At 33.1% G+C, this 15,974-nt stretch overlaps 1 protein-coding gene across 1 annotated transcript in view; it reads right to left on the bottom strand.

Moving 5' to 3' along the window:
- LOC127735895 (puromycin-sensitive aminopeptidase-like) overlaps positions 1-15,974 on the bottom strand; it is a 36,220-nt gene that overhangs the window by 14,274 nt on the left and 5,972 nt on the right. The window contains exons 3-11 of the mRNA XM_052246315.1: positions 10,416-10,498; positions 8,974-9,099; positions 7,732-7,839; positions 6,769-6,969; positions 5,411-5,507; positions 4,763-4,911; positions 2,890-3,054; positions 2,175-2,279; positions 382-537 (exon numbers count right to left, since the gene is read on the bottom strand). Of these exons, the coding sequence (XP_052102275.1) occupies positions 382-537; positions 2,175-2,279; positions 2,890-3,054; positions 4,763-4,911; positions 5,411-5,507; positions 6,769-6,969; positions 7,732-7,839; positions 8,974-9,099; positions 10,416-10,498 (1,190 nt within the window). The remainder of the gene's footprint in view (positions 1-381; positions 538-2,174; positions 2,280-2,889; positions 3,055-4,762; positions 4,912-5,410; positions 5,508-6,768; positions 6,970-7,731; positions 7,840-8,973; positions 9,100-10,415; positions 10,499-15,974) is intronic.

Below are 15,974 nucleotides of genomic sequence, written 5' to 3'. Positions count from 1 at the left end.
GAAACCTAATTTTTGGATCCAGTTGAGTAATCAACAATGTTGGACACCACATTTTTTGAAGGACCAGCAAACGTTAGAACCCTGACAAAAAAAAAATGCAAACCCTGTCTGAAATGACAAATTAAATGGCAGATGTTTATACACAAATACTTTAATGTAAATCAATATACAATTACACTGTGCATCAAACTTAACATCTATTGAGCTGATGTCTCTGAAAGGACAAAGTTAAGTGTTTTGTTTAATTCTGTCATTCTGTTTTTATTAAGTTGGTGATAATTAAAGTGTGAAACAGATGATACTGGTGAAGAGGCAGATGAAGATGTAAGTGGACATCTTTTTGTAGATAGAAGGACTACTATTTAATGCCTAAGCCTTTACCTTTATAACTGGATAACCCATCTGTTTGGTCCAAGAGGTCATGACCTCAGCAACTGGTTTTCCACTAGCTTTACCTAGATATTCCCATAAATCTTCTGTAAAGGCATTACTGTATTTAAACTTAGTTAAATAAGCATTCATACCAACTCTAAAATCCTTTAAAAGAAAAATATAAGTGTAATGTAAATATATTTGTAATTTTTTCCACATTTCAACTGTAATAATTTGTATTCCATCCACTTCAATATTCAACACTGAGGGAACTGAATGTTCCAAGAATAACTCACAAAGAAAAACTGGATGGAAATTGGCATAAATCAGCATTTTCCTTTATGAAATATATGCAAATTATGACTAAGTTATACATTTATATCTTCAAAAATTGTGTTGAGATCATCTATATTTCTTTATTTTATGTACCGTAGAAAGGCTTGTATAGTTCGCAGTTGTACATAGTCCGCACCCCCTTCTCCCCACGAAATTTTAGGTAAAAAAACTTTTTGTAACTGTTAGAAAAGGTCTAATGAAACTCCGGTAATTTCAAATCCTGTGCGGTCCTTTTGCAGAATTTTCTTGGAAGAACCTGTTTTCCATCATCAAACAGAAGCTGAAACTGCTTGTAAATGATTCTAGAACGCTTCATGATTGTTAAAATAAGTTTAATTCACTTAAAAAACAATTTAGAAACTTGTGTATGTTTAAACAGGAAGTTTAAAAAGCATGTGTAAAAGAAGAAATTAACCGGTGAGAGTCGAAATCCGTACATAACAGATATCACTATAATACGACTTTGAAAGTAAAACAGTTCCATCCTTTTGTAAAACAGTCTTTAATATATCTATCACATTAATGTTTGAAGGGTCTTAAGCTAATACAAACCATATTAGTCAGTATGAAACACCAAAACGGAACGAACAATAACCGATTACGTTTTGTAGTTTACAAATTCTAAGCTGATTTACGGTTGTCTTTTTCACTATGTTTGTATCGTTTCAATCAAGCAGATACCAGTTTATTTCAACCAATGCATTGAAAAGAAACATGAAATTTGTAATGAAAGGTTTAGTTTTTATATTTTTCAGTATTAATTTGATATTGAATAGAAATAACTTATTAATATGGATGAGTTAAAGTTATTCGTTTAAAAAATGATAAGAGCGCCCTCTACAATAGAAATAACAAAGATGGCAGAACGTAAACAAACCACCTCGCCTGCGAAATTGAAATTTTTCTCTTATTTCTTGCTTATTGTACTCTATAGTCTGCACCCCTTCTGGAAGGTCCAATTTTGGAGAATAAAACCGCGGACTATACAAGCCTTTCTACGGTAATTTTTCTAAATTTTGTAAAAAAAATTCTTTCTGCCAAAAAATTAGTCTTCATGCTTGTACACCTTTATTAACAATTTTTTTTAGACTGAAGACAATTTAGAGCTTGACATATTGTACTATAAACCAACTTATTTTCGTCAATAGTTATTTTTTACGTTTAGACCTTTCTTGCTGACTTAGCATTTCCTTACTATGTTGATGTATTCCTTAAAGAGAAGATTCCATGTTATAATGTTCATGACCATTTATAATCCTATCATTTTTTTAAATAAATCACTCTCAAAATTAAGCTGTTTACAGCAGAAACCTGTTTATTTTTTAAGACTTGTGTTGACCTCAAGATGTTGTTTTCTTTTCTTTTGTTGGGCTGATGTCTCATTTATATACACCCCACTTTTCCTTTTATTTTTACTCCTAAATATGTTTGATAAGTCAGGTGTAAACCTATCAATAGAGACTCACAGCATCCCCTATATAGTCATGAAGCATTCTGATGACTGAAGCACCTTTACTGTATGATATAGCATCAAATATTTCATCTACTTCTGAGGGATGTCCTACGGGTACCTGGAGAGAGAAGAAAAACACTACTTTTAAAAATAAATCACAAAGCATCAAATTTTTCTTTTAATTCTGATAGATGTCCTAAAAGAATTTGGAGAGGGAAGAAAAACAGTACTTTTTATAAATAATCACAAAGCAGTAAATATTTCGGTTGTTTTTATGGTGTTCTAACCGTTCTTGTTTTAAAGAAGAAAAACATTAAACTAGGAGCAAAACCATGTATAAACAAAAGGTCTCTGGAAACAGTAATATTATCATGTCAAGTTTTAAATTTAATGATAAAAGCTTAGATAAAGATTCCAGTTTGCAAGGGAGATATGATGAAGATAAAAAGTTTTGTTATTTAGTCAACTGCAATGAAGGAATGATATAGATCATCATTTAAGTGCCTGTCAAGTTCAAATATCATAAACTATCATAAAACTGTCACTTGGGATACTGTCCATAAGCATGCTATTCTGTCATTTTGGGCCAAGACTTTATTACACTACACTTATTTTCCAGCTAATGACTTATAATTTGCAAACAAAATCAAAGCGATTATTCTAAAAAGTAGTGAAAACGTAGTTTTTGGGCCAATTTATCCAGATACTCAAGTGTCTGTGATACTGACCTCTATAGGATGGCTGTTATTGAGAGCATCTAGTTCTAAAGCTCTTCCTAAATCATTCTTAACAAACTGTGTCCAGATATCAAACTCAGGAAAACAGAAATCTACACACAGATATTCTATCCAGGAAGCAAAACCTTCATTTAACCACAAGTGGGTCCACCATTCCTGCAACCAAAACACATTACTGGTGATTAAACAATGTCTTTGATATACAAAATGTTTATTAATGAAAATTCAGAATTTACAATTTGTTCATAGAAATCTCCATATATTTTTCCAATTTGAAAACTAAAATCATCATTGGAATAATCTTAAATAATTGTATATAAATAAACAAGATGTGCACATGCTGAAATGTCTCGCCTACTTTACCATTGATTTTATGTTGATAACCCTATATATAAAGTTTTACTACAAGTATCACATTAACTTATCATGATCCAAGAATTTGAGGTCAAGGTCAGATAAACCAAGCCAGAAATACATGTACACCTTACAATCATTCCATACATTGAATATAGTTGACCTATTGCTTATAGTATACAAGAAATAGACCAAACCATGAAAACATTATATTGACCAATGAACCATGAATATGAGGTCAAGGTCAGATGAACCCTGCCAGACAGACATGTACACTTTACAACTGTTCCATACACCAAACATAGTTGACCTATTGCTTATAGTTTAAAGAAAAACAGACCAAAACACAAAAATTTAACATTGAGCAATGGATCGTGAAAATGAGGTCAAGGTCAAATAAAACCTGCTAGACTGACATGTACATCATAAAATATTTCCATACACCAAATATAGCTGACCTATTGCATACAATATTGAAAAATAGACCAAAACACAAAAACTTAACTTTAACCACTGAACCATAAAATGAGGTCAAGGTGAGATGACACCTGCCAGTTGGACATGTACACCTTACAATCATTCCATACAACAAATATAGTAGACCTATTGCTTATAGTATCTGAGAAATGGACTTGATCAAGAAAACTTAACCATGTTGACTGATCCATGAAATGAGGTCAGGTCAAGTGAAAACTGTCATACAGGCATGCGGACTGTGCAAGATATGCACATACCAAATATAGTTACCCTATTACTCATAATAAGAGAGAAAATAACATTACAAAAAATCTTAACTTCATTGAACCATGAAAATGAGGTCAAGGACAAAGGACATATGACAGACAGAAAATTCATAACATGAGGTATCTATATACAAAGTTTGAAGCATCCAGGTCTTCTACCTTCTTAAATATTAAGCTTTTAAGTAGTTAGTTAACGCCGCCTTGGCAGCCGACGGATCACTATCCCTATGTCGAGCTTTCTTTGACAAAAGTCACAGTCATGACAAAAAGGAGATTTAAGACTTAAATATAAAATTTTAAAATGTATTCATGTGATTTTGAAAGTTGGATCACACATTCCTTTAAATGGAACTTTCTCAGAAAAGCATGCCATATTTTACTTCCAGATTGGCTGTCTCAAAAATAAAGCTTTGTTATGCTTAGTATTTGAAAACTTTCAAAAATAATAACAAATGCTTTTCAACCTTCATGATGTTAATATTTTCAGAGAAGTCAAAATCTATCTCTGCAACTACCATGATCATTCATAACAAAATTATCTTTTTTCAAACATTAATCTCAAACTGGTTTCTCGATGTGAAGAAACTTTTATTTATGCTGGAGATTTACAACAGGTAACCAGTTCAAAACAGAAATCAGCACATGGTCACCTCTGTGATATTGTCTTTTATGTACATATTTTAGGGGGCAACAAAACATTTGCTTAAAAAAGTACATTTTGCAAAATTTTATTATTCATAAAAGGCTAAGTTTCAATAAAAACCTACCATGGTAACAAGATTACCAAACCATTGATGAGCCAACTCATGTCCTACAACTAGTGCAACCCATTGTTTGGTTTTGGCTGATGATTTCTTTGGGTCCACAAACAATGCTGTTTCTCTGTAAGTTACTAAACCCCAGTTTTCCATAGCACCTGTATATGGAAAAGATATTTTAGACAAGAGTATAAATTAATGCAGTTTTTTTTATACATATATGAATTGCAAATTTTACATCAATGTTTAAATTCTAGCTACTCTGAACTTATTATTATTTGTTGTGCAACAATTTTTGTGGATTCTGTGGGAATAGATGAAACATTAATTTAAATGTTGAACAAAATGTAAAATTCTCATATGTTTGTATGCAAACTTTGACAAAACCATGAAATCGAGTATTCAAGAAAATACAATTTTTTATCAATCCATGAAAATTGGTAATCACGAAAATAAATGACTCTACAGTATGTTAAAAATAGAATGAAATTGGGTTAATAATGCACTGTAAAACTAAGATTGCAAAATTTTCAGTAGATTCAATCAATTTTATTACAGAAAAACTGTTCAAATTTGATTAGAGCTAAGATTGGGGAACATATGTAGCTATCTTTTTTAACTTGTTAAAGTTGGACCAAAGAAAGTAATTAATTTTACCAGCTGCAAAGTCAGCAAGTCCTATCAAGTCCATCTTTGGTAGAGGATAAGGTATCTTGAAGTAATCTTTGTAAAATGGTAATGTCTTTACTGCTACCTAATAAAGACATTAAAATGTCACTCAAGTATTGAAATCTACACATTAACATTGCATTAGTGACTTAGTGTAAACAGCCTCATTGTAGAGCTTTACACATTATCTTGTTGAAAGTTACATCAAAATTGTTAAACTTTTGTAGACAGTATTGATAATAATAATAAAATTCATAAAGTATAGTTATCCACCTATTGTACATTATCATAGAGTTCTGAAATAGTGTGCTGTCTTTCTCAGATTATTTGTTTTCCAGAAGAATTATATACTCTTGTAACACTAGATGAAAACTAAAGGCTTCAAGGAGCCTATGTCGCTCACCTGATATTTTCATTTACAATTGATGCATGAAATAATGCAACCATTATACTTTTGCTTTAGTTTCAGAGATATAAGCCAAAAACTGCATTTTACCCCCTATGTTCTATTTTTAGCCATGTAGGCCATGTTGGTTGGCAGGCCGGTCAACAGACACATTTTTTAAACTAAATACCCTTATGATGATTATGGCCAAGTTTAGTTAAATTTGTCTCAGTAGTTTCAGAGGAGAAGATTTTTGTAAAAGATTACCAAAATTACGAAAAATTGTTCAAAATTTCCTTAAAAGGGCAATAACTCCTTAAGGGGTCAATTGACAATTTTGGTCATGATTGACTTATTTGTAGATCTTACTTTGCCAAACATTATTGCTGTTTACAGTTTATCTCTATCTATAATAATGTTAAAGATAATAACCAAAAACTGCAAAATTTCCTTAAAATTACTAATTCACAGGCAGCAACCCAACAACGGGTTGTCTGATTCGTCTGAAAATTTCATAGCAGATACATCTCAACCTGATGAACATTTTTACCCTCATGTCAGATTTACTCTAAATGCTTTAGTTTCAGAGATATAAGCCAAAAACTGCATTTTACCCCTATGTTCTATTTTTAGCCATGGCCGCCATGTTGGTTGGCTGGCGGGGTCGTTGGACACATTTTTTACACTAGATACCCAAATAATGATTGTGGCCAACTTTGGTTAAATTTGGCCTAGTAGTTTCAGAGGAGAAGATTTTTGTAAAAGTTAACGACGATGGACGCCAAGTGATGAGAAAAGCTTACTTGGCCTTTTAGGCCAGGTGGGCTAAAAAATAGAAATAGAAATTTGATTTTGAAGAGTAGGCAGATTTTAAATATACTTAATAATCATTGCTTAATAGACAAAGAACAAAATAAAACAAAAAACAAAATGTAAAGTTGACATTGTAATTCCTCCTTACGTCTAATGCATATTTTCCCTCTTCTTTCTTGCCAACAGGTGTGTACACCCTGACTAGTACACCATCAGCATCCTTCCCTTCTACGTAATCAAATTCTCCCACAACAAACGCTAGCAGGTATGTAGACATGATTGGTGTCCTCTCGTAACTAACAACCTTCCATTTGCTGTCTCCTTCATAGACTTGTTCTGACTTTACAGGCTGTAATACAGTCAAATTTCAGCATTTAACAGAAGTTAAGAAATTTAGATTCCACCACTGCATCAAGTGTGTTACAATATTTCGAGACAGTTAATTTTTAAAATTTAAAACGCAAGGCTTGCCAAGGTTTTTAAATAATTAAAATTTAACTGTTGAGAGTGGAGAACTATCGTAATACACAAGTTATAGTGGTGGAAACTGTTTCTCTAACGATATCTTAACAAAGTTTATCCTTCCTTTTCAAAGATTTGCAGAAAGTTCTTTATATGTGATGTCATCAGACAAGATCACCTTTTTTCATGATGTGACAATAGGAAATTCAGAAGAAACCATTGACGTCATTATTAAATTTTGACTAATCATTTGCCAAGAACAAAGTTTTCTCTAGAAACAAGAAATATTTTTCTCACACCGATCGAGAAATGTGAAAAAAGCATGAAAATTAGCGAAAATCAACATTGAATTTAGGTTATTCTATAAGAATTTACCATGGAAGATAGAAACTCAACATTTATAAAAAAGAATTAATGATTAAATACTTGAAATCCATATTTGTCAACAACTACAGAAAATAATGTTTTGCTGCCACAAGAGAAAATTCACAACTTATTTATGAATGTTTCAAAACATCATTAGATCAACTGTTGCATCATCCCAATATCAAAGAAGGCTGCTCTCTCTTTGGGAATATCAGATCAAATGTTTCCTTCACAGCAATTTAACCCTAACAAGGGAAATAACTCAATATGTAAAACTACAAACCATGTTTGACAAGGCAACTCTGTCTTTAGGAACAACCAATGTGACATCGAATGTTGCCTTGACAGCTGGTTCATCCCAACATGGGAAAGCTCTCCTGGCATCAGTGGCCTACAGCACACAAGTAAATAATAAAATCATAGTGAACAATAGATATTTAAATTGCTATGTTTATGTCAATTTGATGTACACATAATGAATTTAACTTACATAAACCTCAGTGGAGTGCATCAAGACATTTTCTCTATATTAACTTTTGACTGCTTATGGAGTAGAATTATCTGTCAAATCTAAAGGGAACAATATTTATTGTTGGCCTCCAATTGCCACTTTAGCCCATAATGGCTATATCATGTGTGTAAATAATTAAATAAATGGGGAATGTGTCCATGGGACACAGATGATGCCCCTGCTTGCATATAACGTTATAAAGGGCCGTAACTCAAGAACTGTAAAAGTGACACTACCCAAATTTGAACTTGATCTGAGTTTTGTGGTAATAAGCATTGTTTATAAGTTTCATAACATTTAATTGACGTAAACTTAAATTAGAGAACAGAAACAAATATTTCAGCATTTATAAGATTTCTAAAGGGGCATAACTCTAGAACGGTAAAAGTGACGCCAACAAAATTCAAACTTGATCTGTGTATTGTGGTAATTAGCATTGTGCATAAGTTTCATAACATTTGGTTGAGGCAAACTAATATTTCAGCAATTTTTCCATTTGTAAAGGGTCATAACTTTAGAACGGTGAAAGTGACACCACCAAAATTCAAACTTGATCTGTGTTTTGTGGTAATAAACATTGTGGATAAGTTTCATAACATTTGGTTGAGGCAAACTCAAGTTAGAGAACGGAAACGAAAAATTCAGCAATTTTCCATTTCTAAAGGGGCATAACTCTTGAACAGTAGAAGTGATGCCACCAAAATTCAAACTCGATCTGTGTTTTGTGGTATTTAAGCATTGCAGATAAGTTTCATAACATTTGGTTGAGGCAAACTAAAGTTAGAGAACGGAAACAAATTTTGGGACGTACGGACAAGGGTAAAACTTAATGCCCCCTCCGCTATAGAGGGAGCATAAAAAGGCTTTGTAATAATATGCAGCAAAATATCTTATTTATATTGTTCTTTACAATTCTGTTTATTGTATCCCTAGTTTTTATAACATCTTCTGCCAGATTCTTTTATATGCTAGATAAAGGACAGCAACTTGTTGTTACATAAGTTTATAACAAACCTCAAACTGTGTAACAGCTGAATACTGTTCCTCTCCATCAGGTGTTGTGTATTTACTTCTATAAAATCCTTTCATTTTGTCATTCAGAATTCCAGTAAAAGTCATACTCATTCTGCCCTTCCCTGGCTGAAATACAGTTGACATATTTTCAAAGTTTTAAATCACAAGACATCTATGTAAAAATAAGAAGATGTGGTATGATTGCCAATGAGACCAACTGACATATTATCTTCAAGTTATTTATTCTAATTCATTGCATTTAGTAGTTGTCTTAGAATATTTGAATAGACCATTTCATGAAATGTACAAATCATCTTTGTCTATGTAACCTAAATGTGGTATTTCCCCAGGAAAATATTACACAAATAACTGTACGTAAGTGTAGCTAAATTGTATTTTGTCATCCTTAAGACCCTGTAAGCATGATTGTGTATTATCCTTACAGAGTTTATTTCACATTGATACTAATGTTTTTGTGTGTTTAAAATATACATTTTTAAGATATCCATGTAGTGTTCATTTCTTTGAACTAATGTAACTTCCTTAATTTCCCTATCCTACTATCATAAAAAAACAAATCTTCAGCTGACAATAAAATTTAAACGAACAATTAAGAAAGTGCTTGAGAGACTATTTTTCAAAGTCTTAAATCTTATTCTACATGGATGCTTGTTTAAACCTTCTTTCATACTCAAGACTTATATATCTTATATATTCTACGTGGATGATTGTTTAAACCTTCTTTTATACTCAAGACTTATATATCTTATTCTACATGGATGATTGTTTAAACCTTCTTTTATACTCAAGATTTATATATCTTATTCTACGTGGATGATTGTTTAAACCTTCTGTCATACTCAAGACTTATATATCTTATTCTACATGGATGATTGTTTAAACCTTCTGTCATACTCAAGACTTATATATCTTATTCTACATGGATGATTGTTTAAACCTTCTTTCATACTCAAGACTTGTATATCTTATTCTACATGGATGATTGTCTAAACCTTCTTTTATACTCAAGACTTATATATCTTATTCTACATGGATGATTGTCTAAACCTTCTTTTATACTCAAGACTTATATATCTTATTCTACATGGATGATTGTCTAAACCTTCTTTTATACTCAAGATTAATAAAACTTCATTCTACAGATATGATTGTCTAAATCTTTTTTCATTCTCAAGACTTATGTAACCCTATTACAAAAAATTCTTCATAACCTCACTTTTTCAACTCAGGTCAGATTGGAGCTCTATATATAGTTGGAAACTGTATATTGACTTCTAGATATCATTTACCCAACAACGTCTTTTACTGCTTTACTCTTTTTTAAACTAGCTGCTTCATACTCATATCATTAAACTCATATCCCCAAATTTTGCTAATCATGCTAATTATTCCAATGATTTTTATAACATGTATAAGCTTACTTGTATTTCTGACGGAAAAGTGAAAGTGACTGTTTCATCTTCCTTGTTGTAGAATATTGTGCCTTTGACTGTGTCATTTTTACCTTAAAATATAAAGTAATATTTAGATAAAACCTCCAATATTTTCTATCTAAGATGAATAAGAAGAGAGAGCGGTTTGATGGGTGTCTGAAAAGTGTACAATTAATTAACAACAAATTACTTTATAACAAATTACAAAAATGCCATATAAAAAACATGCGCTGCAGTTCTAATTATTGGTGGTTACACACATGTCATGATTGACTAACCATTCTGAAAAAAATGTAATTTGACCTATAATGGTTTACTTTTACAAATTGTGTCTTGAATGGAGAGTTGTCTCATTGGCACTCATACCACATCTTCTTAGATCTACTTGTATGTATAGTAAGAAGAGATTTAAAGAACCTGTTTTCCTTACCCAGTGTCTGACTGTGTACAAGTCAAACTATTGTTTCTATAAAAAAAATTCAAACACTTTTTATAACAGCTTGGGATGGTGCTTTAACAGTTTAAAGGGCATTTCTAACATTAGAAAAAAAAATATTTAAAACCCACCATTACAAAACTAGAGGCTCTCAAGAGCCTGTGTCGCTCACCTGATTCTACTTTGGTTTTGGTAATCATGTTAAAATAGATTAAAATCATAACAGATACCCTAATAATGAGTGAGGCAAAATTTGGTTTAATATTGGCCCTGTAAGTTAATAAAAAATCCTGGTGGCCATCTTGAACAGTAAATCAGCAACAAAGTAGCAACACTTCATCAGCACCTCATAAGAAACATTTATGCCATGTTTGGTTTCATTCCATTCAATGCTCTCGAGAAGAAGCATTTGTATGTATTTCCAATATGGTCTTATGTTAAAGGAAGTCCCCCCGCTGGCAGCCATCATGGATGAAGGATCAGCTTCAAAGTAACAACACTTAGTCAGCACCTCATAAGGAACATTCATGCCATGATTGGTTTCAATCCATTCAGTGGTTCTGTAAAAGAAGACATTTGTATGTATTGTCCGTAGGGTCTTTTGTTAAACACTGTCCCCAGCTGGTGGCCATCTTGGATGATGGATTGGCTTCAAAGTAACAACACTTGGTCAGCCCTTCATAAGGAACATTCATGCCATGTTTGGTTTCATTCCATTCAGCGGTTCTCTAAAAGAAAACATTTGTAAATATTTTGCATAGGGTCCTATGTTAAACTAAGTCCCCCACAGGCGGCCATCTTGGATGATGAATCGGCTTCAAAGTAACAACACTTGGTCAGCACCTCATAAGGAACACTCATGCCATGTTTGGTTTCATTCCATTCAGTGGTTCTCTAAAAGAAGACATTTGTATGTATTGCCCTTTGGGTCCTATGTTAAACTAAGTCCCCCCGCAGGCAGCCATCTTGGATGATGGATCGGCTTCAAAGTAACAACACTTGGTCAGCACCTCATAAGGAACATTCATGCCATGTTTGGTTTCATTCCATTCAGTGGTTCTCTAAAAGAAGACATTTGTATGTATTTCCCATAGAGTCCTATGTTAAAATAAGTCCCCAGATGGCGGCCATCTTAGATGATGGATCGGCTTTAAAGTAACAACGCTTGGTCAGCACCTCATAAGGAACATTCATGCCATGTTTGGTTTCATTCCATTTAGTGGTTCTCTAAAAGAAGACATTTGTATGTATTTCCCATAGGGTCCTATGTTAAATGAAGTCCCCCGCAGGCAGCCATCTTGGATTTAGATCCGCTTCAAAGTAACAACACTTGGTCAGCACCTCATAAGAAACACTCATGCCATGTTTGGTTTCATTCCATTCAGTGCACCTCTAGAAGAAGCATTTGTATGTATTTCCCTTAGGGTCCTGTTAAACTAAGTCCCCCCGCAGGCAGCCATCTTGGATTATGGATCGGCTTCAAAGTAACAACACTTGGTCAGCACCTCATAAGGAACATTCATGCCATGTTTGGTTTCATTCCATTCAGTGGTTCTCTAAAAGAAGACATTTGTATGTATTTCCCATAAGGTCCTATGTTAAAATAAGTCCCCCGATGGCGGCCATCTTAGATGATGGATCGGCTTCAAAGTAACAATGCTTGGTCAGCACCTCATAAGGAACATTCATGCCATGTTTGGTTTCATTCCATTCAGTGGTTCTCTAAAAGAAGACATTTGTATGTATTTCCCATAGGGTCCTATGTTAAACTAAGTCCCCCGCAGGCGGCCATCTTGGATTATGGATCCGCTTCAAAGTAACAACACTTGGTCAGCACCTCATAAGGAACATTCATGCCATGTTTGGTTTCATTCCATTCAGTGGTTCTCTAAAAGAAGACATTTGTATGTATTTCCCATAAGGTCCTATGTTAAAATAAGTCCCCCGATGGTGGCCATCTTAGATGATGGATCGGCTTCAAAGTAACAATGCTTGGTCAGCACCTCATAAGGAACATTCATGCCATGTTTGGTTTCATTCCATTCAGTGGTTCTCTAAAAGAAGACATTTGTATGTATTTCCCATAGGGTCCTATGTTAAACTAAGTCCCCCGCAGGCGGCCATCTTGGATTATGGATCCGCTTCAAAGTAACAACACTTGGTCAGCACCTCATAAGGAACATTCATGCCATGTTTGGTTTCTTTCCATTCAGTGGTTCTCTAAAAGTAGACATTTGTATGTATTTACCATAGGGTCCCATGTTAAACTAAGTCCCCCGCTGGTGGCCATCTTGGATTATGGATCGGCTTCAAAGTAACAACACTCGGTCAGCACCTCATAAGGAACATTCATACCATGTTTGGTTTCATTCCATTCAGTGGTTCTCTAAAAGAAGACATTTGTATGTATTTCCCATAAGGTCCTATGTTAAACTAAGTCCCCAGCTGACGGCCATCTTGGATTATGGATCGTCTTCAAAGTAACAACACTCTGTCAGCACCTCATAAGAAACATTCATGCCATGTTTGGTTTCATTCCATTCAGTGGTTTTCTAAAAGAAGACATTTGTATGTATTTCCCATAGGGTCCTATGTTAAACTAAGTCCCCCGCTGGCGGCCATCTTGGATGATGGATCCACTACAAAGTAACAACACTTGGTCAGCACCTCATAAGGAACATTCATGCCATGTTTGGTTTCATTCCATTCAGTGGTTCTCTAGAAGAAGTTCAAAATGTAATAAAATGCTTCGCTGGGGCGCAGCTTGATACGACCGCAGAGGTCGAACCCTGAACAGTTGGGGCAAGTATGGACACAACATTCAAGCTTGATACAGCTCTGAATTTGGATTGTTATTAAATATTTGACACAGCATAAGTTTCTGACACAGAAAGAATGTGGTCTAAGAACTTGAATTTTTTTAATTTACCTATTATGGTCCAATGTCCAAAATCAAAATACATGGTTAGATTCAGCATATCAAAGAACCCCATATATTCAATTTTTGTTAAAATCAAACAAAGTTTAATTTTGGACCCCAACTTGGACAAACTTGAAAACTGGGCCCATAATCAAAAATCTAAACACATGTTTAGATTCAGCATATCAAAGAACCCCAAGAATTCAATTTTTGCTAAAATCAAACTAAGTTTAATTTTGGACCCTTTGGACCTTAATGTAGACCAATTTAAAAAACGGGACTTAAAATTAAAAATCTAAATACACGGTTAGATTTGGAATATCAAAGAACCCCAATAATTCAATTTTTGATGAAATCAAACAAAGTTTAATTTTGGACCCTTTTGACCTCAATATGAACCAATTTGATAGCGTGACCCACAAATAAAAAATCTAAATTCATGGTTAGATTCAGCATATCAAAGAACCTCATATATTCAATTTTTGTTGAAATCAAACAAAGTTTAATTTTGGACCCCAATTTGGACCAACTTGAAAACTGGGCCCATAATCAAAAATCTAAATACATGTTTAGATTCAGCATATCAAAGAACCCCATATATTCAATTTTTGTTGAAATCAAACAAAGTTTAAATACTGGACCCTATCTTGGACCAACTTGAAAACTGGGCCCATAATCAAAAATCTAAACACATGTTTAGATTCAGCAAATCAAAGAACCCCAAGAATTCAATTTTTGTTAAAATCAAACTAAGTTTAATTTTGGACCCTTTGGACCTCAATGTAGACCAATTTAAAAAAACAGGACCCAAAATTAAAAACCTAAATACACGGTTAGATTTGGAATATCAAAGAACCCCAATAATTCAATTTTAGATGAAATCAAACAAAGTTTAATTTTGGACCCTTTTGACCTCAATATGAACCAATTAGATAACGGGGTCCACAAATAAAAAATCTAAATACACGGTTAGATTCAGCATATCAAAGAACCCCATATATTCAATTTTTGTTGAAATCAAACAAAGTTTAATTTTGGACCCCAATTTGGACCAACTTGAAAACTGGGCCAAAAATCAAAAAATCTAAATACATGTTTAGATTCAGCATATCAAAGAACCTCATATATTCAATTTTTGCTAAAATCAAACAAAGTTTAATTTTGGACCCTTTGGACATTAATGCAATTTGAAAACTGGACCCAAAATTAAAAATCTAAATACACTGTTAGATTCGGCATAACAAATAAATAAATGTGATCAAAGATTTTACAAATCTAATGCGCCATACTGTGCAATTAAAGATTACTTCTTGAAATTTTTCAATATTTGAAATTTGAAAAAAAAAAAATATTTGAAGAATAATTCTTTTTAATTTCTGAAATCTGAAATGAGAAAAAATTGGCACCCCACAATTTCTTTTTATCCCCCCCCCAAAAAATTCTTTCCCTCAAGATATGGTCATAATCTCAATTCAAATTTCCAATGGAGTTGGCAACCATAATTACCCATTTAAATTTACAATAGTGCTAACTTAATCTATTTTATAATAGAATTAATAAAAATATAGTGTCAAATCTTTCATATGGATTTTTTTGTAAAAAAAAAAGATGAAAACATTTGCAGATATTTTTACTGGTCTTCCTTTATAAATATGCATTTCTTTAAACATAATTTAAAAGCAGTGTAAGGGAAGTAACCAAAACGTTGTATTTGGATTACCTCCCTTACACTGTTTTAGATTATCTTTATTGTTCATTAACCATTACTTTATACATAATTTAAAAGCAGTGTAAGGGAGATAATTTCAATGATGTATTTGATTTATCTCCCTTACACTGCTTTAAATTATGTTTTGTACTAAAGTATTTGTCCATTAACCAGGACAACCTTGTTTTTCCCCCTTTTTTGCCCCTAATTCCTAAACGGTTTGAGCCATAACCCCCCAAAGCAAATCCTAACCATCCCTTTGTGGTATGGAAACTTGTAGTATAATTTCAGAGAGATCCATACACCGTTCCACAGTTATTGTCTGGAAACTAGAAAATGCTCATTTTTGGCCCCTTTTTGGCCCCTAATTCCTTAACTGTTGGTACCATAACCCCCAAAATCAATCCCAACCTTCCTTTTGTGGTATTTAACCTTATGGTCAAATTTCAAAAAGATCCATTCACTTAAACTAAAGTTAGAGTG

This window comes from Mytilus californianus, unplaced genomic scaffold (assembly GCF_021869535.1).
Source record: "Mytilus californianus isolate M0D057914Y unplaced genomic scaffold, xbMytCali1.0.p SCAF_3, whole genome shotgun sequence".
NCBI classification, from domain to species: Eukaryota; Metazoa; Mollusca; class Bivalvia; order Mytilida; family Mytilidae; genus Mytilus; species Mytilus californianus.
Note: the sequence above shows the minus strand (reverse complement) of the source record. Positions and strands in the feature narration are given on the sequence as shown.